At 52.4% G+C, this 21,884-nt stretch overlaps 2 protein-coding genes across 8 annotated transcripts in view; both read right to left on the minus strand.

Moving 5' to 3' along the window:
• Positions 1–43: 43 nt before the first annotated feature.
• C14H19orf33 (chromosome 14 C19orf33 homolog) lies at positions 44–4,755 on the minus strand. Of its 6 annotated transcripts, none has more exons than XM_010348016.3 (5): positions 3,728–4,207; positions 808–863; positions 596–711; positions 392–454; positions 44–247 (listed from the first exon to the last, which is right to left on the minus strand). In XM_010348016.3, exons 2-5 carry the CDS (start codon positions 827–829, stop codon positions 146–148), a joined length of 303 nt encoding a protein of 100 aa, XP_010346318.1. In that variant the 5' UTR covers positions 830–863; positions 3,728–4,207; the 3' UTR covers positions 44–145. The 6 variants fall into 6 exon arrangements, with proteins under 6 accessions (XP_010346318.1, XP_074242502.1, XP_039321841.1 ...); XM_074386401.1 differs by having other exon boundaries at positions 808–2,069; XM_039465907.2 differs by having other exon boundaries at positions 1,963–4,207.
• Positions 4,756–15,262: 10,507 nt separating this feature from the next.
• SPINT2 (serine peptidase inhibitor, Kunitz type 2) overlaps positions 15,263–21,884 on the minus strand; it is a 35,178-nt gene continuing 28,556 nt past the window's right edge. The window contains exons 3-7 of one of the 2 annotated variants that reach the window (XM_003937439.4): positions 19,596–19,655; positions 18,358–18,411; positions 17,421–17,582; positions 17,132–17,170; positions 15,263–15,868 (exon numbers count right to left, since the gene is read on the minus strand). In XM_003937439.4, the coding sequence (XP_003937488.1) occupies positions 15,702–15,868; positions 17,132–17,170; positions 17,421–17,582; positions 18,358–18,411; positions 19,596–19,655 (482 nt within the window). In that variant the 3' untranslated portion in view covers positions 15,263–15,701. The remainder of the gene's footprint in view (positions 15,869–17,131; positions 17,171–17,420; positions 17,583–18,357; positions 18,412–19,595; positions 19,656–21,884) is intronic. The other variant, XM_010348015.3, reaches the window with a different exon arrangement.

Here is a 21,884-nt window from a genome sequence, read left to right on the forward strand (position 1 = left end):
AGATGGGCAGGGTGCCTGGCTGCCCGCATCGGCAGGCCCAGCCCGGGGCGGGGGGCAGGGAGCTGGGGATGGGCCTGAGCAGGCACCACGCTGACCAGTGGCAGAAGGCAGAGAAGAAGGTTTAATGAGCCCCGCCCAGGCCCCTTCAGTGGGGAGCCCCCTCCTTCTTGCCCTTCTTCTTCTTCACTTTGAGCTTCTTGGCCTTGCCCGGCATGTTCTCCTGCCGCTTGGAGCCAGCAGCTTGGGGCTGTGGGGCCGAGGGCAGGAGTGGGAGAGAAGAGATTGTTCTGGGCTGGAAGTGAGACTGGGGGACCCCCTTCCCCGGCCCCAGCGCTGGGATGCTTCTGTGGGGTGCAGGGCACGTTTTTGGGTGCTGGCAAGAGCCCCTTACCTTCACATCTGTGTCCGAGTTGCTGGAGCTGCTGCTGGAGTCCGAAGAGCTGTGGCGGCCTTGCTGGATGGAGGTGTGGCAGTGAGGCAGGACTGAGGCAGGGCCCCTACCCATCCCCTGAAGTTGGAAGCCCACGGCAGACCCTGGGGTCAGGGGCAATCCCACCCTTCCCACCCCTCCGCAGCTGGCGGTGAGGCGACTTACCTTTGAACTCAGATCTCCCCCTGCCTCCGACGGGCCCTGAACTTTGTGGGGATTGAGCTTGGGGTCTCCCCCATGGCCCACGCCCACACCAGGCTTCTGGGAGGTGGGCTCCAGGGCTGCGGAGAGAAGAGAAGTTGGGTGATTGGTGCAGGCAGCATCTGGGCTTGAGTCCAGCCCCTTGCACCTCCAATCCACACTCCCCAGCAGCTCACCTGCTCCCAGGTCAAACTCCATGGCAGTGAGAGATGTGTCCCAAAGGCTAAGGGCCCTGCAGAGGAGGACAGCAGGGGGAGGAGCACTGAGACCTGCCCATTGGAGGAATGCTGAGCTGCCCCACCCAACTTCTGTCCTGGTCCTCAGCCCTGATTCACTGCGGGCACCACACAGCATTTCCTCTGTGAGAAGCGGGGGAGATGGACGGCTGACTGCTGCCCCCCCAGCCTTGATGCCTGAGGGGAGGCTGACCGAGGGGGGCTCTGTGGGTGGCATTCAGGGAGCTGCAGGTTTCCCCCCAAAGCTCAGATGCTGGTTAAGAGGGAGGTGCTGCCCCGCCTTCCCGGGTATTTCGACAAAACAGCCTCCTCTGCTGCAGGGGCGTCTCAAGTTCTAACTTGCTCCCACAGCCCCTCCACTTGGTGAGCAGCATCTGAAGGGTGAGGGGCGTAGGCTTGGAACCAGCCTGCTGCACTAGATGCCAGCTGTATCACTTAACAGCAGAGTGACCTCAGGAAAAGTTGCTTTACCTCTGCCTCAGCATCTGTAAATGACAGCTACCCCATGGGATTGATGAGTCAGATCAGTCAATTTCCTAGAATGGTGTCTGGCATGAAGTACTGATAATGTGTTGGGTTTAAAAATAATAATAAAAGGTAGGTGTCGGCTGACTCCATTTTTGGACTAAGCCCACCCACACCCTGAGTGAACAAAAAACAAAAGGTAGGTGTCTTAGGCCGGGCGCTGTGGCTCACGCCTGTAATCCCAGCACTTTGGGAGACCGAGGCGGGCGGATCACCTGAGGTCAGGAGTTTGAGACCAGCCTGGCCAACATGGCGAAACCCCATTTCTACTAAAAAGACAAAAACTAGCTGGGTATGGTGGTGGGCACCTGTAATCCCAGCTACTCCAGAGGCTGAAGCAGGAGAATCATTTGAACCCCAGAGGCAGATGTTTCAGTGAGTCAAGATTGCGCCACTGCACTCCAGAGTGAGACTCCACCTCAAAAAAAACACAAACACACAACACACACACACACACATACACACACACACACACACACACACACACACACACACAAAAGGTAAGTGTCAGTGTGGGCTGCTATAACAAATATAGACAGGGTGGCTTCAACAGCAAACAACAGTTCTCACCGTCCTGGACGCTGGAAGTCTGAGATCAGGGTGCTGGTAAATCTGCTTGTCAGGAGGGCTGCTTCCTGGTTCCTGGTTGGCTGCCTTCTCCCTGCCTCCCAGCATGGCTGAGAGCAAGCTCTGTGTTATGCACCCCCCCACCTTTTTTTTTGAGACGGGAGTCCTGCTCTGTCACCCAGGCTGGAGTGCCGTTGTGCGATCTCAGCTCACTGCAACCTCTGCCTCCTGAGTTCAGGTGATTCTCCTCAGTAGAATCAGGCCTGTTCTCAGCTTTCCGAGTAACGGGTTACAGGCACCTGCCACCGCACCCAGCTAATTTTTGTATTTTTAGTAGACAAGGGGTTTCACCCTCTTGGCCAGGCTGGTCTTGAACTCCTGACCTTGTGATCCACCTGCCTCAGCTTCCCAAAGTGCTGGGATTACAGGTGTGAGCCACTGTGCCAGCCTGGTGCCTGTTTCTATAAGGGCATAAATCCCATTCATGAGGGCTCCACTGCATCACCTGATGACCTCCCAGAGATTCTTCCTCCAAATACCATCACTCGGCTTCAGCACAAGAATTGGGGGAAGACACAAACACTGAGTTTATGGCAGTGGGTACTGTTCCAATGCCTATTTCACAGATGAGAAAATTAAGGCAGTAGGTAAGACGACCAGGGACAAACACAGAGCATAGGCTGGGTGCCGTGGTTCATGGCCATAAGCACAGCACTTTGGGAAGGAAGCCAAGGCAGGAGGATTACTTGAGCCCGAGTTTGAAATCAGCCTGGGCAACATACTAAGACTGTCTCTAGAGAAAATTAAATATTAGCCAGGAGGCTTGGCGCGGTGGCTCCTGCCTGTAATCCCAGCACTTTGTTGGGGGGCGGAGAGCGGGGGAGGCGATCACCTGAGGGCAGGAGTTCAAGACCAGCCTGGTCAACAAGGTGAAAACCCGTCTCTACTAAAAATACAAAAAAATTAGCCGGGTATGGTGGCAGGTGCCCATAATCCCAGCTACTCAGGAGGCTGAGGCAGGAGAATTGCTTGAACCCGGGAGGCGGAGGTTGCAGTGAGCCGAGATCGCGCCATTGTACTCCAGCCTGGGGGACAAGAGCGAGACTTTGTCTCAAAAAAAAAAAAAAAATTTAGCTAGGCATGGTGGTGCTCGCCTATAGCCCCACCTACTTGGGAGGCTGAGGCAGGAGGATCACTTGAGCCTGGGAAGTCCAGGCTCCAGTAAGCCATGACTGTGCCACTGCACTCCAGCCTGGGTGACGGAGCAAGACCCTGTCTCAAAACACACACACAGGCCGGGCCCAGTGGCTCATAGCTGTAATCCCAGCACTTTGGGAGGCTGAGGTGGGAAGATCACTTGAGGTCAGGAGTTCGAGACCAGCCTGGCCAAAATAGTGAAAAATACAAAAATTCACTGGACATGGTGGTGCACACCTGTAATCCCAGCTACTTGGGAGACAGGTTGGAGAACTGCTTGAACCCAGGAGGTGGAGGTTGCAGTGAGCTGAGATTACACCACTGCGCTCCAGCCTGTTGAGACTCTGTCTCAAATACACGCACACATACACAAACGAAGTCTAGTTCTAGTGTGTTCATGCTATATATATAGATAGATCAAGCCCAGGCAGTGTAGCTCAAATCCAAGGCTTGGCCTGGCCCCTCTGTCTCACCCTGTTGGGAGCTCTCGGAGGAACGAGCAGCCAGCTGGGCCCCGCTTTCCCTCCCCTAGGCTAGAGTAGAAATGGGAGTCAGAGCCATCTGCTCCTACCTCTGTGAGGCGAGATGTCCTTGGTGTCCCTCTCCAGCCCAGCCCTACCCGCAGCAACTGGGCTGCCTGCACCTGCAGGGAGTGGGCATCTAAGAGCAGGTGGCTGAGGCCTGGGCGTGGTAATGAACATGAAACTCATGCCCGTGTACACTCTGGTACACATTCCTCAGAGGGGCCTGGCTTGGCTGCCGGCAGCCCAGAGCAGCGTTGCTCCATCCCCTTTCCCTGGCTTGGCGTCCAGCATAGCCCATGCCTGCCACTATCTCCAGTTCCCTTTCTTCACATTCACTTTTTCAGCATGTATTTATTGGGCCCCTACTATGTCTCCAGCACAGCTGAAGACCTGGGGGTGGCCCAGTGCAGTGGCTCATGCCTGTAATCCCAGCACTTTGGAGGCCAAGGTGGGTGGATGGCTTGAGCTCAGCAGTTTGAGACCAGCCTGGGTGACATGGTGAAACCCTATTTCTATTAAAAAAAAAAAAAAAAAAAAAATTAAAGGAGGATCTGAAAATAAATAAATACAAACTAGCTGGGCGCAGTGGGTCACACCTGTAATCCCAGCACTTTGGGAGGCCGAGGCAAGTGGATTACTTAAGGTCAGGAGTTCGAGACCAGCCTGGCCGATATGGTGAAACCCCATCTCTACTAAATATACAAAAATCGGCTAGATGCAGTGGTTCATACCTGTAATCCCAATACTTTGGAAGGCCAAGGTAGGAGAATTGCTTGATCTCAGGAATTCGAGACCAGCTTGGGCAACATAGTGAAACCCTATCTCTACAAAAAATTTACTTTTTATTTTTATTTTTATTTTATTTTTTTGGAGACAGAGTTTCGCTCTTGTTACCCAGGCTGGAGTGCAATGGCACGATCTTGGCTCCGCCTCCTGGGTTCAGGCAATTCTCCTGCCTCAGCCTCCTGAGTAACTGGGATTACAGGCACGCACCACCACGCCCAGCTAATTTTTTGTATTTTTAGTAGAGACAGGGTTTCACCATGTTGACCAGGATGGTCTCGATCTCTTGACCTCGTGATCCACCTATCTCGGCCTCCCAAAGTGCTGGGATTACAGGTTTGAGCCACCGCGCCCGGCCCTTTTTTATTTTTATTTATTTTTTTTAAGATGGGGTTTCACCCTATTGGTCAGGCTGGTCTCGAACTCCCGACCTCAAGTGATCCGCCCACCTCAGCCTCCCAAAGTGCTGGGATTACAGGCGTGAGCCACTGCACTTGGCTTAAAAAATTTAGGAGGCTGAGGCAGGAGCCCTGCTTGAACCCAAAAGGTCCAGGCTGCAGTGAGCTGTGATTACATCACTGTACTCTAGTCTGGTGACAGAGTGAGAGGCCTCATCTCTATAAAAAATTAAGAAGATCTAAAGACAAGCCAGGCACAGTGACTCACGCCTATAATACCAGCACTTTGGGAAGTCGAGGCGGGCAGGTCATAAGGTCAGGAGTTCGAGACCAGACTGGCCAACACAGTGACATCCCATCTCTACTAAAAACACAAAAATGAGCTAGGTTTGATGGTGGGCACCTGTAATCCCAGCTATTCGAGAGGCTGAGGCAGAAGAATAGCTTGAATCCAGGAGGCGGAGGTTGCAGTGAGCCAAGATCATACCACCGCACTCCAGCCTGGGTGGCAGAGCGAGACTTTGTCTCAATAAATAAATAAATAATAAATAATAAAAAAGACCTGAAGATAAGCAGGGGCAGAGAGAGTGGAAGGAGAGAGGAAGATGAGAGAGAGGAGAGGAGCGGCGGGTGGTGGGCGGGGACCTATCAATCAAAGAACTTTGCTCTTTACCCTGAGTGTGACTAAGAGGTGAGCAATGACTGTGGCTTTGCCCACAACTGGACACAGGATATGAGAGAAAGTGTCATTCCATGTAGGTGAGAGCTCACCTGCTTTGTGCACCACCCAGAATGGTGTGACTCAGAGGGACTGTTCGCCATGCCTTGGTGAATGGGCTGCTTTGCCTGCTGCCAGGTACTGTGCTAAATGCGAGTCACTGCCAGCACAGAGGGGCTGCAAGTTTGGGTCCTGGAGATCAGTTGCTCTACCCTTTACTGCTCTGTGGACAAAACAGTTTACCACTCTGGACCTCTGTTTCCTCCTCTGTAAAAAGGAAAACTTACTTAATCTAGGAAATGGTTTTGCACAGCACCTGCCTGGCACAAGGTAAATCGATGCTCAATCAGTTTTTGTTTTCTTCTCTTTTATGGGGGTCGGTGGGGCAGGGTCTTGCTCTGTCACCCAGGCTGGAGTACCGTGGTGCGATCATAGCTCACTGAAGCCTTGACCTCCTGGGCTCAAGCGATCCTCCCACCTCAGCCTCCTGAGTAGCTGGGACTACAGCCGTGCACCACTATGCCTGGCTCATACAAAAAAATTTTTTGGGGGCCGAGTGCAGTGGCTCATGCCTGTAATCCCCGCACTTTGGGAGGCCAAGGCCGGTGGATCACTTGATGTCAGGAGTTTGAGACCAGCCTGGCCAACATGGAGAAACCCTGTCTCTACTAAAAATACAAAAATTAGCCAGGCAGTAGTGGTGGGCACCTGTAATCCCAGCTACCCAGGAGGCTGAGGCAGAAGAATCTCTTGAGCTGGAGAGACGGAGGTTGCAGTAAGCCAAGATCGCACCACTGCACTCCAGCCTGGGCAACAGAGTGAGACCTTGTCTCAAAAAATAATTTTGTGTAGGGAAGTGGGGGTCTCACTCTGTTGCCCAGGCTGGTGTTGAATTCTTGGGCTCAAGTGATCCTCCTTGGCCTCCCCAAATGCTGGGATTACAGGCATGAGTCATTGCCATTCAGTTCTTATCCATCATGACTAACAGGAGCAGTGACCGTAGCTTATGGTTGTCCTTCTCCCCAGGTCCTGGTCACTCCTCACCTAACAACAGGCGCAGGTGGCGTGTGGGACTTCCCTGTTGTTCTTGCCTTGGCATTTAATGGCTCTGAGCTGCCCCAATTTTTTTTTTTTTTTTTGAGACAGTTTCGCTCTTGTTGCCCAACCTGGAGTGCAATGGCATGATCTTGGCTCAACGAAACCTGTGTGTCCTGAGTTCAAGCAATTCTCCTCCTGCCTCAGCCTCCCTAGTAGCTGGGATTACAGGCATGAGCCACCATGCTCAGTTAATTTTGTATTTTTAGTAGAGACAGGGTTTTTCCATGTTGGTCAGGCTGGTCTCAAACTCCCGATCTCAAGTGATCCGCCCACCTCAGCCTCCCAAAGTGCTGAGATTACAAGTGGGAGCCACTGTGCCCAGCATTTTTTTTTTCTTTTTTTTGAGACGGAGTCTTGTTCTGTCGCCAGGCTAGAGTACAGTGGCACGATCTCGGCTCACTGCAACCTCTGCCTCCCAGGTTCAAGCATTTCTCCTGCCTCAGCCTACTGAGTAGCTGGGATTACAGGCACACGCCACCACGCCTGGCTAATTTTTGTATTTTTAGTAGAGACAGGGTGTCTTCATATTGCCCAGGTTGGTCTTGAACTCCTGACCTTAGGGGATCTGCCTGTCTCAGCCTCCCAAAGTGCTGGGATTACAGGCATGAGCCACCTCGCCCGGCCTGCCCTGCTCTGCTTATTCCCTGATGATTTCTGCCTAAAATGCCTTGGTACTAAGGGTATAAACAGTGTCTCCTCCCCTGCAGGAAGAAGGGATCTGTGTTCCCAGCTGGCAGCAGTATTGATGTCATCCACTCTAGGTCAGCTTACCCCTTCTCTAACATTTCACCAGCAGCCCTCCTTCCGGGGGCCACTCTAACTCTGAAAGCTTCTACTTAATCTCTGTGATTTACAAAGATTTCTGGATGTCAACTTAACTGGGTTGGGACGCCAACACGGTGTCAGACCAAAGGGGCACTGTCTAGTCCTCCCGGCGGGTCTCACGCTCTTACACACCCGAGGGCTGATGGGTGGACTGGGAAAGCAGCTGCAGCAAGACTGGTTTTGTTTCTTTCCTGAAGCTTACAGGAAGAGAGTGCCCTGGTCCTGTAAACACCATAATCCCTGTTCCTGAATGTTTTCTTTGAAATCAACCACATCTCAGGAGACAGATGACCTTAAGCACACAGTATGCAGAGACCCAGATTCCTTTCCCAGAAGATGAAAGCTCTGTATGGGCCCCTGATTACAGCCAGTCTTGCTCGGGCCCTTGATGTTCTGGGATCCTGTTTGCCAGGAAATCTCGACGGACCATCCCTGGGAAGTGCCAAGGGGCTGAAAACCCAACTGGAAAGGCCTAGGCTTGGCCTCCACCTAGCTGACTGCTGGGTCTAGGATTTGATCTGATTCTACTCAACAGGCTAGTATGGCCGGGCACAGTGGCTCACACCTGTAATCCCAGCACTTTGGGAGGCTGAGGCAGGTACATCACCTGAGGTCAGATTGAGACTAGCCTGGCCAACATGGTGAAACCCTGACTCTACAAAAAAATACAAAACATTAGCTGGGCGTGGTGGTGGCCACCTGTAACCCCAGCTACTTGGGAGGTTGAGGCAGGAGAATTGCGTGAACCTGGGAGGCAGCGGTTGTGATGAGCCCAGATCGCGCCATTGCACCCCAGCCTGAGCAACAAGAGCGAAATTCTGTCTCAAAAAAAAAAAAAAAAAAAAAAAAAAAGCCATGCATGGTGGCTCACACCTGTAATCCTAGCACCTTGGGAGGCTGAGGTAGGCAAATCACAAGGTCCGGAGTTTGAGACCAGCTGGGCCAAAGGTGAAACCCCATCTCTACTAAAAATACAGAAGTTAGCCAGGCATGGTGGCACATGCCTGTAGTCCTGGCTGCTTGAGAGGCTGAGACAGGAGAATCGCTTGACCCCGGGAGTCGGAGGTTGCAGTGAGCCAAGATTGCGCCACTGCACTTCACCATGGATGACAGAGCAAGACTCTGTCTCAAAAACAAAACAAAACAGGCTAGTATGTGAGCCTTTTACTGTTTCAAAAATGCTGGCAGAAGCCTCAAGACTCCAGGGTCAGAAACAAAGGCTTTCTTGCTGGCACGAAGCAGTGTAGGTGTCAGTGGGCGTGGGTTTCCCCTGGACGGTGGAGGCAGAGCTGGGGACCCAGATGGACATCTGTACCGGTAGTGGGTTGTTATGAAAGAGGCATGCTAAGCTTGGGGACCTGCCCAGCTATACCCAGCCTGCTCTCACCCCTCAAGGTGCTTGCTGCAAACACAACCCTAACAAATGACCAAGGGAGGCTGGGCGCAGTGGCTCACACCTGTAATCCCAGCACTTTGAGAAGCTGAGGCAGGTGGATCACTTGAGGTCAGGAGTTCGAGACCAGCCTGGCCAACATGACAAAACTCCATCTCTACTAGAAATACAGAAATTAGCTGGGTGTGGTGGTAGGCACCTGTAATCTCAGCTACTCAGGAGGCTAAGGAAGGAGAATTGCCTGAACACGGGAAGTGAAGGTTACAGTGAGCCTAGATCACGCCACTACACTCCAGCCTGTGTGATGGGAGCAAGATTCCATCTCAAAAAAAAAAAAAAAAAAATCCTGAGCTGGGCACCCTGGACCCCTCAGGCTGTGTGTTTGCATGTGGGAAGGGGGCTCATAGAATGTCTCTCCTCTGAGGACAAGGCTGCTTTTTGGACTTGTAATGACAGGCAGTGACACCAAAGATCAGCAGGTCAGACTCAACTTCCTTGTGTGACTCCTAGTGAAGTGCTTTTCAACCTTTTTGGCACCAGGGACTGGTTTTGTGCAAGATACCACAGACTGGGGTGGGGGTAGGGTGGGGGAGTTTCATACTGAAACTTTCACCTCAGATCATCAGGCATTAGATTCTCATAAGGAGGCCAGGCATGGTGGGTCACACCTGTAATCCCAGCACTTTGGGAGGCCGAGGTGGGTGGATGACTTGAGGTAAGGAGTTCGAGACCAGCCCCACCAACATGGCGAAACCCTGTCTACCAAAAATACAAAAATTAGCCAAGTGTGGTGATGCACGCCTGTAATCTCAGCTACTCAGGAGGCTGAGGCATGAGAATCACTTGAACCCAGCAGGTGGAGGTTGCAGTGAGCCAAGAGCTGAGATCAAGCAACTGTACTCCAGCCTGGGCAACAGAGTGAGACTGTGTCTAAAAAAAAAAAAATCTCTCCGGGCATGGTAGCTTACGCCTATAATCCCAGCACTTTGGAGGCCAAGGCGGGTGGATCACCTGAGGTCAGGAGTTTGAGACCAGCCTGACCAATATGGTGAAACCCTGTCTCTACTAAAAATTACAAAAAATTAGCCAGGCATGATGGCGAATGCCTGTAGTCCCAACTACTAGGGAGGCTGAGGCAGGAGAATAGCTTGAACCTGGGAGGCGAAGGTTGCAGTGAGCCAAGATTGTGCCACTGCACTCCAGCCTGCCTAGGCAACAGGGTAAGAATCTGTCTTAACAAAAAAAGTAAAAAAAAAAAGAGTATCATAAGGAGCACACAACCTAGATCCCTCCCATGCGCAGTTCACAAGCGTTTATATTCCTCTGAGCAAAATTACCCTGGCTAATTTTTGTATTTTTAGTAGAGATGGGGTTTCACTATGTTGGCCAGGCTGGTCTTGAACTTCTGACCTCAGGTGATCCACACATCTCGGCCTCTCAAAGTGCTAGGATTACAGGCATGAGCCACCACACCCAGCATTTTTTTTTTTTTTTTTTTTAAGAGATGGGGTCTGGTCTTGCTCTGTTGCCCGGGCTGGAGTGCAGTGGGCAGCATTGTGAGCACGTCTTGACCTCCCAGGCTCAAACAATTTTTCCTCTTCAGCCACCCTAAGTGCTGGGATTATAGGTATGAGCACCGTACCCAGGCGGGAATTGTGAAACTTCACTTGGAACGCCACAGCATTGGTTTGGTGAAGCCCCAGGGGCAATGCCACCGAGCTGCGGCCTCAATTACTACTTGGGGTAGAGCTCGGGGCTCCTTGGGCATCAGAAGGCTATGATTTTGTACCAGCCAGACTGGAACAAGGCTGGGCTTGTGTTTAGAAACATCTTGTGTGTCGGGAGAGGAGGCCCCAACGTTCAGGAGCTGCCAGTGATGGCATCAGATGCAGAATTGCTCTAGACTGGCCATGTCTACAGATGTGGGTCGTTTCTGGTTTCTTTTTTTGTTTTTTGAGATGGTCTCCTTCTGTCACCCATGCAGTGGTACAATCTCAGCTCACTGCAACTCCACCTCCCAGGTTCAAGCAAATGTTGTGCCTCAGCCTCCCCAGTAGCTGGGACGACAGGCATGTGCCACCATGCCCAGCAAATTTATTTTTTCTTTTGAGATGGAGTCTTGCTCTGTTGCCTAGCCTGGAGTGCAGTGTAGCAATCTTGGCTTACTGCAACCTCCACTTCCTAAGTTCAAGTGAGTCTCCTGCCTCAGCCTCCTGAGTAGCTGGGATTACAGGTATATCCCACCACATCCAGCTCATTTTTGCACTTTTAGTAGAGACAGGGTTTCAACATGTTGGTCAGGCTGGTCTCGAACTCCTGACCTCATGATCCACCCGCCTTGGCCTCCCAAAGTGCTGGGATTACAGGTATGAGCCAGCTCCCGGCCTACAGATATGTTTTTGTAGTGGGTCAGAATAGCAGCTGTAGATGCTGCTGGACTCGGGAGGACCAGGTGACTGCCTAGTCAAGCAGCAGTGCTGGTTCTGGAGGCCAGAGGGAGGACGATGGCCCCCTCCCCACCCCTCACCCCCACCTCCTGGGGTCTAAGGTGTTCCCTCCCCAGATGCCGGGTTGTTGCTCTCCCTTCAAGAACATGAAATCAGTCTGTATCCCACCCTAGTTAAGTACAGCTCACCTCTTATTCATCATCTACTCACACCCAGACTTGTTTTTGGAAGTCAGATGTGAGTGAAACAGGCATTTTTACAGATTCAGAGACATGATTTCCCTCATGTTGGCTGATGTGGGACACTGTAGGGAGGAGACTTGGCAAACAGGACACTCAAGTGGCCACTGTCTTGGGGACCTAGGACCACAAGTCCAGGAGAGTCTCAAGGGCAGAACCCGAAATAATGCCAAGCACCCAGGTCCCCTTCCGGTGGGTGTGCCCACTGAAGGCTGTGCCCATCAGGCAGGCATGGGCTTGATGTTGGGGGAAGAAATAGGTACCATATCCAGGAATGCCAAGGGCAGAATTCCTAATTTTTATTTTTTACTTTTTTGAGAGAGTCTTGCTCTGTCACCCAGTCTGGAGTGCAGTGGTGCGATCTCAACTCACTGCAACCTCCACCTCCCAGGTTCCGGCAATTCTTCCGCCTCAGCCTCCCAAGTACCTGGGACTACAGACGTGTGCCACCACACCCGGCTTTTTTTTTTTTTTTTTTGTATTTTCAGTCGAGACAGGGTTTCACGATGTTGGCCAGGCTGGTCTCAAACTCCTCGCCTCAAGTGATCAGCCCGCCTCAGCCTCCCAGAGTGCTTGGATTACAGGCATGAACCACTGAGCCCAGCCAGTTTTTTATTTTTTTGACACAGGGTCTTGCTCTGTTGCCCCAGCTAGAGTGCAGTGGTGCAATCATGTCTCACTGCAGCCTCAATCTCCTGGGCTCAATCTTCCCACTTCAGCCTCCTGAGCAGCTGGATTTTGCTACATTGCCCAGGCTGGCCTTGAACTTCTGGACTCAAGTGATGATATACCTGCCTCAACCTCCCAAAGTGCTGGGATTACAGGCATAAGCCACTGTGCCCAGCCCCTAACGTTTATGGGTCTGTATAACCCCCAAGCCCTTTGTCCTGATCTTTACCCAGTAGATGGCCTAGAGGATCCCTTTCTGGGGACAGCCACACTGTCTGCCTTCCTAAAGTGTGTGGACCAGGAGGAGAAGGGAGAGTAAGAATCTCTGAGCTGACTTACATTTTTGGTGAGCTGACTTTTTTTCAGGCTAGTCAAGTGAAGCAGTGGAAGTAGAGAAGGAACAAAGAAATCTTACTGGTTGTGATCAATTAGTTGTCACACCACTGCACTGGAACCAGCAATGAGGTTTTTTTTTTTTTTTTTTTTTGAGACAGCGTTTAGCTCTTGTTACCCAGGCTGGAGTGCAATGGCGCGATCTCGGCTCACCGCAACCTCTAACTCCTGGGTTCAGGCAATTCTCCTGCCTCAGCCTCCTGAGTAGCTGGGATTACAGGTGCGCGCCACCATGCCCAGCTGATTTTTTTTTTTATTTTTAGTAGAGATGGGGTTTCACCATGTTGACCAGGATGGCCTCGATCTCTTGACCTCGTGATCCACCTGCCTCGGCCTCCCAAAGTGCTGGGATTACAGGCTTGAGCCACCGCGCCCAGCCGAGGTTTTTTTTAAAGACAGAGTCTCTCTCTGTTGCCCAGGCTGGAGTGTAACCTCCACCTCCTGGGTTCAAGTGATTCTCCTGCCTCAGCCTCCCTAGTAGCTGGGATTACAGGTGCCAGCCACCACAACTGGCTAATTTTTTCTATTTTTCATCTCTTTTAGTCGAGATGGGGTTTCACTATGTTGGCCAGGGTGGTCTCAAACTCCTGACCTCAGGCGATCCACCCTCCTCAGCCTCCCAAAGTGCTGGGATTACAGGCGTGAGCCACCGTGCCCAGCCTGAGTTGATTTTTAATAAAGCCCATTCCACCTCTCCAGGGTGCCAGCAGCTTGACGGAGACAGGGATGTGAAGTGACCACTGAATGCCTTGGCCACTGGCCCATTGTTGGGCAGGCTTTGCAACAAAAAGAGTGCCTTTGTCAGGCTATAAATTGATCACGTGACACAGCTGAGTTTCAAGGGTCACAGCAGCAGCAGCCTGTTGTGGTGAGGCCCTGGGAGGAGTCCAGAGGCCCGGATGGAGTCGAGCCGCCAGGAGCAGTGGGGCTGGGGCCTCCCTTGCCATAAGGGGCAGGTTTAGGCAGGAGAAGCGGGTCACAGAGCAGCAGCTTCTGCATGAAAAACGTATAAAGGCTTATTGTATTAGAAAGCTACAGCAGCTCAACTGGGCTTCAGAGAATTCCCTTCATCTTCCTACTGTGGTGGAATTAAGTGATTCTCAAGTTTTTTGTTTTTTGGGGACAGTGTCTCTTGGCTCACTGCAGACTCTACCCCACCAGTTCAAGTGATTTTCCTGCCTCAGCCTCCCAAGTAGCTGGGATTACAGGTGTCCACCACCACGCCCAGTTAATTTTTTCTATTTTTAGTAGCGAGGTTTCATCATGTTGGCCAGGCTGGTCTAGACCAATCTGCCTGCCTCAGCCTCCCAAAGTGTTAGGACTGCAGGCATGAGCCACCGTGCCCAGCCGATTCTCAAGTTTTTAAGAAGTCCAAACGCACAACTTTTTTTTTTTTTTTTTTTTTTTAATGAATGAGATAGGAGACGGCCCGTATTGGAGTTGGTGGAGAAAGGTTCCTGCCGGGGTTAGGAGCCGCACTCAGAGCGCTATGGTTAGAGAGGCTCTGCCCAAGTCCCTGGCCCTCTTTCCCTGGGCCACAGGCTTGCCCGGACCCCTGGGGTCCGATGTGTCTGGGACGTGGCAAGTAGATTCCACTTATTCACCAACCCCGAACCAACTGCAACGACCACTGGAGAGCCAGCTGAGGCCTGTGGCGCTGGGCTGAGAGGACGTCAGGATCCCTTCACAGCATCTGCTGTGGTTGAAGGAGGCGGCGCAGGAACAGATGAGCTATTTGCCCAACTTGCTTCAGGAAGAGATGTTTAAGCCCTAAGGGATTTCTAGGAAGGCCCAAGGGAAGGACACCAAAGTCGTCTGGTTCCCAGCGATGGAAAGCACTGTCTGGCCTGTCGCACTGTACCTGGCCACTCCTGGGGTGCAGGCCCAACCTCCTGTGTCTCTGAGGCAGGTAGAGAAGTCCAGACGCTTGCCTGACCTCATGCGGCACCCAGATGCCTGTGCCCCAGACCCATTTTGTTGGAGTGGAGGGAGGAAAGGGGCTTCTAAAGTCTACTGTCGGTAAAGCAGCACCCACAGGTGGCAGCAAGATTGAGCCTGGAGGCCAAATTCAGTGAAGCAGTGCTCTGTCCCCGTTCCCACACAGGGGTGTGTGGGAGACTTGACAGAAAAGCCAGTGCAGGCAATGTCAGGCCTGACCTAGAGCGCCTTCCACCACCCATTCAAGATGCAGAGAGCACAGAACCACGAGAGAAGAGTCACAGATGCCACCAGGACTCAGTTAAACCCCTCCAACCCCAGAAGGTCTTGGTCTTCCCTGGATGGCACACGCCCCTCCTGTGCCCTTGAGGGCAGTGCTTTAAGACGTGGGCTACAGTCTATAGCGGAGCATCAGGATCAGTTCAGAGGTTTGTAGCCAGAAGTTTTAAAAAGTGAAACAGAGTAAAAAAAAAAAATCAGAGTTCACAGGTGGTGAGGCTAAGCGTGGTTTGGTAAAAGTTCATGGGCATTCAGTAATAGGACATTTATTTCATCTTGTGGATTGCATTCAAAAAGTCCTGAAAGGGGCTATTTTCTAGAATGGGACACCTCAGATAGCGTTCTGTGATCATCTTGGTAGGGTTGAAATTAGCAGTCCCATAAAGAAAGCACGTGCTGAAATTTATTTTAAAGGGGAAGGCCCCTTTTTATTAAACTTGTACATTTTACTTTCAGGAATGCTAATAAAAAACTTCTGTTTACATTTTTAAAAAACCCACAAATCAGACAAACAAAAGAAACGATTATAACATCACTTTTGTGACGAGAAAAAGGGCCATGGAATTCAACATAAGCAAAGAAAACTCTACCTGGAGGAAAGAAATCTACCAGTGAGGAAAGAACTCTCAGCTGCTGCCAGATCTCAGGCCACATGAGGAGGAGCCTCCCCAAAGGACTTCCAAAGCAAACCCACCCCCGCCAGACCAGGAAGAGCTTCCTACCTCCCAAAGAAACAGACCTCAGCCCTAATGATCGCACAAATCCAAGTCAATCGCTCTCTTTTAAAAACGCACACACATAGTCTCCCCTCCCTTCCCAGGTCCTCTTGGCGACACGGCAGTCACAGGACGTATGTGTTCTTCACCAGGTGCTCCTCGTCGTCTCCGGAGCTCCAGATGGTGCGCAGGGCCCGCTCCTGGTTCCTCCGTGCCACCCGGATCAGGTAGACCATGGAGGCTCCCAGAAAGAGGATCAGCACCATCACGAACAGCCCCGCCAGAACCACCACTGAGGACGAGAGAGGGCCTCAGGACCAGCTAGGCAAGGGGAGCTGCAGCCAGGGTGGGGCTCACCAAGGGCCTGGGGAATCCAGGTGGGCTCAGGCTGAGGACCAAATGTCCCTTCCCAACACGGGGGCTGTACAGAACTGCAGCCGGAGAGGACACAGCCTGCCAGAGAAGTCACCAAGGAGATTCCCCTCAAAGGAGGCGCCATGCTATGTACACACCAGCGGAGTGGCCGTTTGTATTTCTTCTTTTTGAACTAGAAACCCAACTCTCAGGGCTGCATAGAAGCCCCAGGCCAAGAGAGGCAGAGGGTGTAAAAAATATTGACCTCCGGCGTGCACACACAAAACCTCAGGGACTTTGTGCACACACCCCCGACCCGCAATAGAGAAAGATGTTCCTTGCAGGCAGCTGGGATGCTGAGAGCTGCCTACAGAAAGAAGTCAGGGCGGAAGCTGGGTGTATTCAGAGCTGTGCCGGGAGGGGACCCTCGTCCTCCCACTGCCCAGCAAATTTAATAGTCTCTGCCCCACTGTGGTGCCACCTGTCAGCTCAGATGCTTTTCTTCAGGAGGGGCTCTGGCTAAGGAGCATGACCTCCTGTGGCAGCCTCCCCCATGTGGCTGTGGAGCTGCAGAGTTGGCCCTTCTGGGCCACCCTCCAGACCCAGACTGCTTGCTTCCCTCCCTGCCCCATGCCTGGAAACCAGGCTTCACTGCTAGGACAGGGCAGACTCGCAGGCCAGGTCCTGGCTCCTTCACAGACAGGGAAGCAGGTCGAGAAACAGGCCAGACTAGCGTGGCAGGTCTTTTGTGCCAACATTATCTCCTGCAACTCTCAGTAACATAGGCCAGACTGTGTTGAGAAACGCCCTGGACCCTGGCCCTCCATCCTGTCACCTGTGACCAACTCTTAAGCCCCATACAGTACAGCAACGGAGGCTCCCTCCACACCTCAGGCCAGTCTCAGGCTTGTGTGCAGCAGTCCCCAAATGCCCAAAGGAAAACCTCGTCTCCAGTCACTCGGGTGGCCTGAGCAGGGCCTGCCTCGTGACTCACTCACTCCAGCCCCAACCATGTACAACACTGGTATACACTGAACAGTGGGACAAGCCACCATCCCGCCATTCTCACGCAGAAACGTGACTTTCTGCAAAGAAGATGTTCCCAATGAAGGACAGTGTAAACCACAACTGGGCAAGGCTGAGCTTGTCAAGGAAGGGAGGAGGCAGGCTGATGGCAGGAGGAGGGTAAGGGGCCACTTACCCTTTGTGCCAAGCGGCAGGGAAGAATCCACCTCCTTGCCTGGAAGAGAACGCACAGCGTGCGGTGAGCTCACAGCCCCCACCCCACAGAGCTGCCCCCGGGGGTCCCTCAGCCGAGGCCTCCACGGGGAGCTCTTTCTGAGGGACTTTCTTCCACCTCTTGTTGGGCTTAGTTGCCACTGTGGAGGGCCCAAGGCCTTCAGATTTTAGGGACTGGGAGCTGGATGGGGGTTCTCAAGGATGGGGCTCCTCCAACAGCAGCTTCCTGGCCTGAGGGACCCCAGACTCACGGAAGCAGCGGAGCATGCACGCCTCCTCAGAGGGGTAGCTGTTCTTATTGCCCCGGCATCCTCCATAGATGAAGTTGTCGCATGAGTTCCTCTCCACGTCAAAGTACCAGCGTGGGAAGGCTGCTCGGCAAGGCCCAGTGACTGCCTTGGCGGTGCAGTATTCTGGGAGCAAGACAGCCCAAGGAACACAAATTAGCAGGGTACGAAAGGAGGGGAAGCAAGCTAGAACGTGACTGCGGGGGCTCCTGGCTCCAGCCAATGGAGAAATTTCTCTCTGGTAGAGATGCCCATAAATTACCGCCAAGGCCAGTCCAGCCACTCAGACACGCTGCTCTGAGGTCTACATGACGGCTTCAGAGCTGAGACTGCATTACTTTGAAGACTGCTCTCTGCCAGGCCCTGTTCTAGGCCGTTTACATGCAGTGGCTGAGTCTCTATGAGACCTGTGGGGGACCCTTCATTTGATACATGGGAACTCTGAGGCATGGCGACAGTCATGTGCCCACAGCCGAGCCACTGGTGAGAGGTGCAGGGACAATGTAGACTCCAAAGCCATGTACCAGGCTGCACCTCTAAAGCATATCTCCTTCCTGCTGGTGAGGCATCCATGTGGGGCCTGTCACCTTGACCCCAATCCCAGGGGGCTGCCACCACCCAGGGAGGGGGGAGCCCTGCTCTACAACCTCCTCAGTGGAAATCTGCAACTGTCTCTCAAGACCTAACTAACAATTCTCCTGTCTCAGCTTCCTGAGTAGGTGGGACTACAGGTTCGTGCCACCATGCCCAGCTAATTTTTTGTATTTTTAGTAGAGACCGGGTTTCACCGTGTTAGCCAGGATGGTCTCAATCTCTTGACCTCATGATCAGCCCAGCCCAGCCCCCAGAATGCTGGGATTATAGGCATGAGCCACCTTGTGTGGTCTCTTTAGAGTTTTACCTTCATAGCTGAACATATCGCTGGAGTGGTCATCAGAGTCCTGCCTTCTGGGAGCTGAAATACAAACATCTGTGTCAGGGAGCCTGGGCCAGACACAGGACATGAGCCTAGCTGGGGCTGGGGCTGGAAGGGCCTGCTGAGGAGTATGGACCCCATGCCTTTAAGGAGGGGTGTGGAGCCCCTTCCATGGGCAGCTGTGCCGTGTCACCCCATCCATAATGAGCTCGCGTTACACACACACTGAGAGCAATGGATGAGGCAGCCCAGCCGTACCACCTCAGGGTTCCTATAGAAACCACACCCGCCACAGCTCCTAATGGGATGAGGAATACAGTCTTGATCATACTTTCTAATACAGTGAGAGGGAAATGTTCCTCTCCAACAGAATGGAAACCAGAGCTGGCGTGCAGGGGGCTAGTGGGGAACAAACAGGGAGCCAGGCAGAGCAATTCCAGGACAGGCATGGGACTCCTGGCCCAGCAAACCTGGAAAGTGGCCACCCTAGCGCCCCAGCATTCTGCAAGCCAGCTGCCCAACAGCTGCTGAGCTACAGTGCACTCAGAGTCCCATCCTCCAGTGGGGGTGCAGTGCAGTCCCCCCCTCCATGGCAGCCTCCCAAAGCCCACGGCCTGGGGACTGCCCCGAGAGCGCATTCACTACCTGGCGGTGCATCGGGACCACTCACCCCAGGCGCCCGATGCAGTCCTTAAACCATAAAGGAGGAATGGCGCAGCAGCCGCCAGCACTACAAAGCAAGCTAACACACGTCTTGAGATCACGCACTGCAGTGGCGGGGAGGCGGGGGTGGCAGAGGACAGAGGTCGCTCACAGGGAAGGGGACAGCAAAGGCAACAGGGAGCAAAGGAAGTAGAGGAGGCAGAACGGGCAGACAGGCGGACAGGCGGGGAGTGGAGCGAGAACAGCAGCTGAACTGCACAGCAAGGACGGCCTAAGCCTCACGAGCAGCAGCCGCCTCCATCCCCTGAATTCCAGGAGGAGGTAGAGGCCAGCCAGGAAGTGCTGCAGGATCCCCGGCCCCTCTGTCAGCTGGACAGTGTAAACTCCCCCATGTAAGGATACTGGAGCCAGAAGCCGGCACCCAGGCAGAGCCCCTGGTTTGCCAATTCTGAGTCAACAGAACCACAAGAGGGAAGCCTGTGATAGTTCCCAAATTGCAAGTGTCCTTTCACAATGACCGACGGTGGCCTCACTCCATCTCGGTCTCTTTAAGAACCTACCACTTGGGACAGAGGAATCTGCTGCATTCCTGCTGGTGGCCAGGTCACCTGTAGCATTCTCTGCAAGGGGACAAATAAACAGCACAGTGAGAAAGCACCTCCAAGACTGCCGGCAACAAAGAATGAGCTGGCCCTGTGTGCCTCTCACCACAGCATCCATTTCTCCTTTACATGGGACCTTCAACACGCATGCCAGACCACAACAAGCCCATCACAACTTGGAAATAGGAACTAAGATTACCTCCTGAAGAGAAAACTTTAAGATTAACTTGCAAAGCAAAGATATTCAAAGTGATTTTAAAGAGACAGTGACTTGGCCAGGTGTAGTGGCTCACACCTGCAATTCCAGCACATTGGGAGGCCGAGGCAGGTGGATCACCTGAGGTCAGAAATTTCAGAACGCCCTGGCCAACATGGCTCTATTGAAAATACAAAAGTTAGCCAGGCATGGTGGCGCATGCCTGTAATCCCAGTTACTCAAGAGGCTGAGGCAGGAGAATCTCTTGAACCCGGGAGGCGGAGGTTGTGGTGAGCCGAGATGGATGGCATCACTGCATCCCAGCCTGGGTGACAAGAGTGAAACTCTGCTTCAAAAACAAAAAACAAAACAAACAGAAAAAAAACCAGTGACTTCCAGGGTCAGATAATCTGCTTAACTGTATCAACTCATCTAACGAATTCAACTGTAATCCTAGTGCTTTGGAAGGCTGAAGGGTCATGGGGGGTCCTCACTTGAGGCCAGGAGTTTGTGAACAGCTTGGGCAACACAAAAAGACCTCATCTCTTTAAAGAAAAAAAAATTTTTTAAGGTTAACATAATAAATTTTACATGGCATTTATTTTATCTCCTACACCTTGTCCAAGACGGAGGGAAGCCTGGCTCCCCTGCGTCCTCAGGGCTGGCCTAGCCTGATGCTGTTAAACGGTCACCTGGCAAACCAGCTTCCCTCACTCTGCCTCTCTTTTCATCAAGCGGTCTTCCGGCCATTGGACTAGAGAGTTGCCTATGTGGACTAAAGGCACAGGCCCAGGGACACGAGTCCCTGCTCCCTGGGTAGCACTGATTCTCAGGATAAATTAATACCCTGGCATTCTCATTCTCACTTGCCCTCCCACAGAGCTTGCCTGCCTGGGAGAGAACATGCCGGCAAAGGACACCAGGAACTAGCAGCCCTCACAATTTTTAGCTCTTTACAGACTCACATGGGGGCACCTCAAGAGACATACATCACATCCAGTCAGATGCCAATATGTGCTTTCTGGACCCGCAAGGTGGGGCCTGACTCTAGGGAGACAGCTAACCTGCCTGCTCTCAGCAACTCACAGCCACACACGTCCTCTGGCTGATGCCCACTGTCCACAGCCTGAGTTCTCAATACTTCGACTCCTTTCCTGAGGAGATAAGGAATAGCCAAGATGGACACATACATTTGCTAACGTCAACTCTTGACTGGGATAGCTCAGAAAAGGTAGCAAAAAATATTTCTACCAAGTCCTCCTTCACACTGAATCACAGCAGATGATAGAAAAATAAAGTAACTGGGTCAGGTATGGTGGCTCACAGCAACAACGTCAAGTCATCAAAAAAAGTTAGAAATATTTTCATTTATGTTTTAATTAAAGACCAGTATAATTGTTTGTTTGTTTTTTTCCCCCAGTTAAAGTGAAAATGTTTGGCCGGGCGCAATGACTCATGCCTGTAATCCCAGCACTTAGGAAGGCAAGCGGATTGCTTGAGCTCAGGAGTTTTAGACCACCTTAGGTAACATAGTGAAACCCCATCTCTGCAAAACATACAAAAGTTAGCTGCGTGTGAGAACGCGTGCCTGTAGTCAGTCCCAGCTACTTGAGAGAATGAGGCACAAGAATTACTTGAACCCAGGAGGTGGAGGTTGCAGTGAGCCGAGATCACTCCACTGTACTCCAGCCTGGATGACAGAGCAAAACTCCATCTCAAAATAAAATAACATAACCCAAATACTCAAGGAATAAGAGGGGCAACCCTGTTGGAGTGGATCGAATAGCCTCTGCTCAAGAAGGCAAGGCTACTTCCTCCTCGGTCTGCTCTGAGACTTGCAGTCAGAGGTAGGAGAAAGGAAGCTGGGTCATGCTGGCCCCCAGCTCCAGCCTGTCGTCTCACTGCCTCTCTGGGAAGAGGAGGAGGGAGGGTCCGCTGTGAAACCACTGTGCGGCCACCAGGACATTCACACAGTGCCTGTTTCTTCTGCTTTTTAAAACACCACCCAGATTCCACTGCCAAGAACTAATAAAGAGCAGAAGTATCCACGT

The sequence above is a fragment of the Saimiri boliviensis genome, chromosome 14 (assembly GCF_048565385.1).
Source record: "Saimiri boliviensis isolate mSaiBol1 chromosome 14, mSaiBol1.pri, whole genome shotgun sequence".
Classification (NCBI taxonomy): domain Eukaryota; kingdom Metazoa; phylum Chordata; class Mammalia; order Primates; family Cebidae; genus Saimiri; species Saimiri boliviensis.

What these genes read in the sequence shown, in the direction of transcription:
- C14H19orf33 (XM_074386401.1), bottom strand. Translation starts at nt 1,084, where the DNA reads ATGCCACCCACAGAGCCCCCCTCGGTCAGCCTCCCCTCAGGCATCAAG. An exon ending in GGGGAGATCTGAGTTCAAAG is followed by an intron (nt 455 to 595) that starts GTAAGTCGCCTC and finishes ACCTCCATCCAG; the next exon opens with CAAGGCCGCCACAGCTCTTC. An exon ending in ACTCGGACACAGATGTGAAG is followed by an intron (nt 248 to 391) that starts GTAAGGGGCTCT and finishes TCGGCCCCACAG; the next exon opens with CCCCAAGCTGCTGGCTCCAA.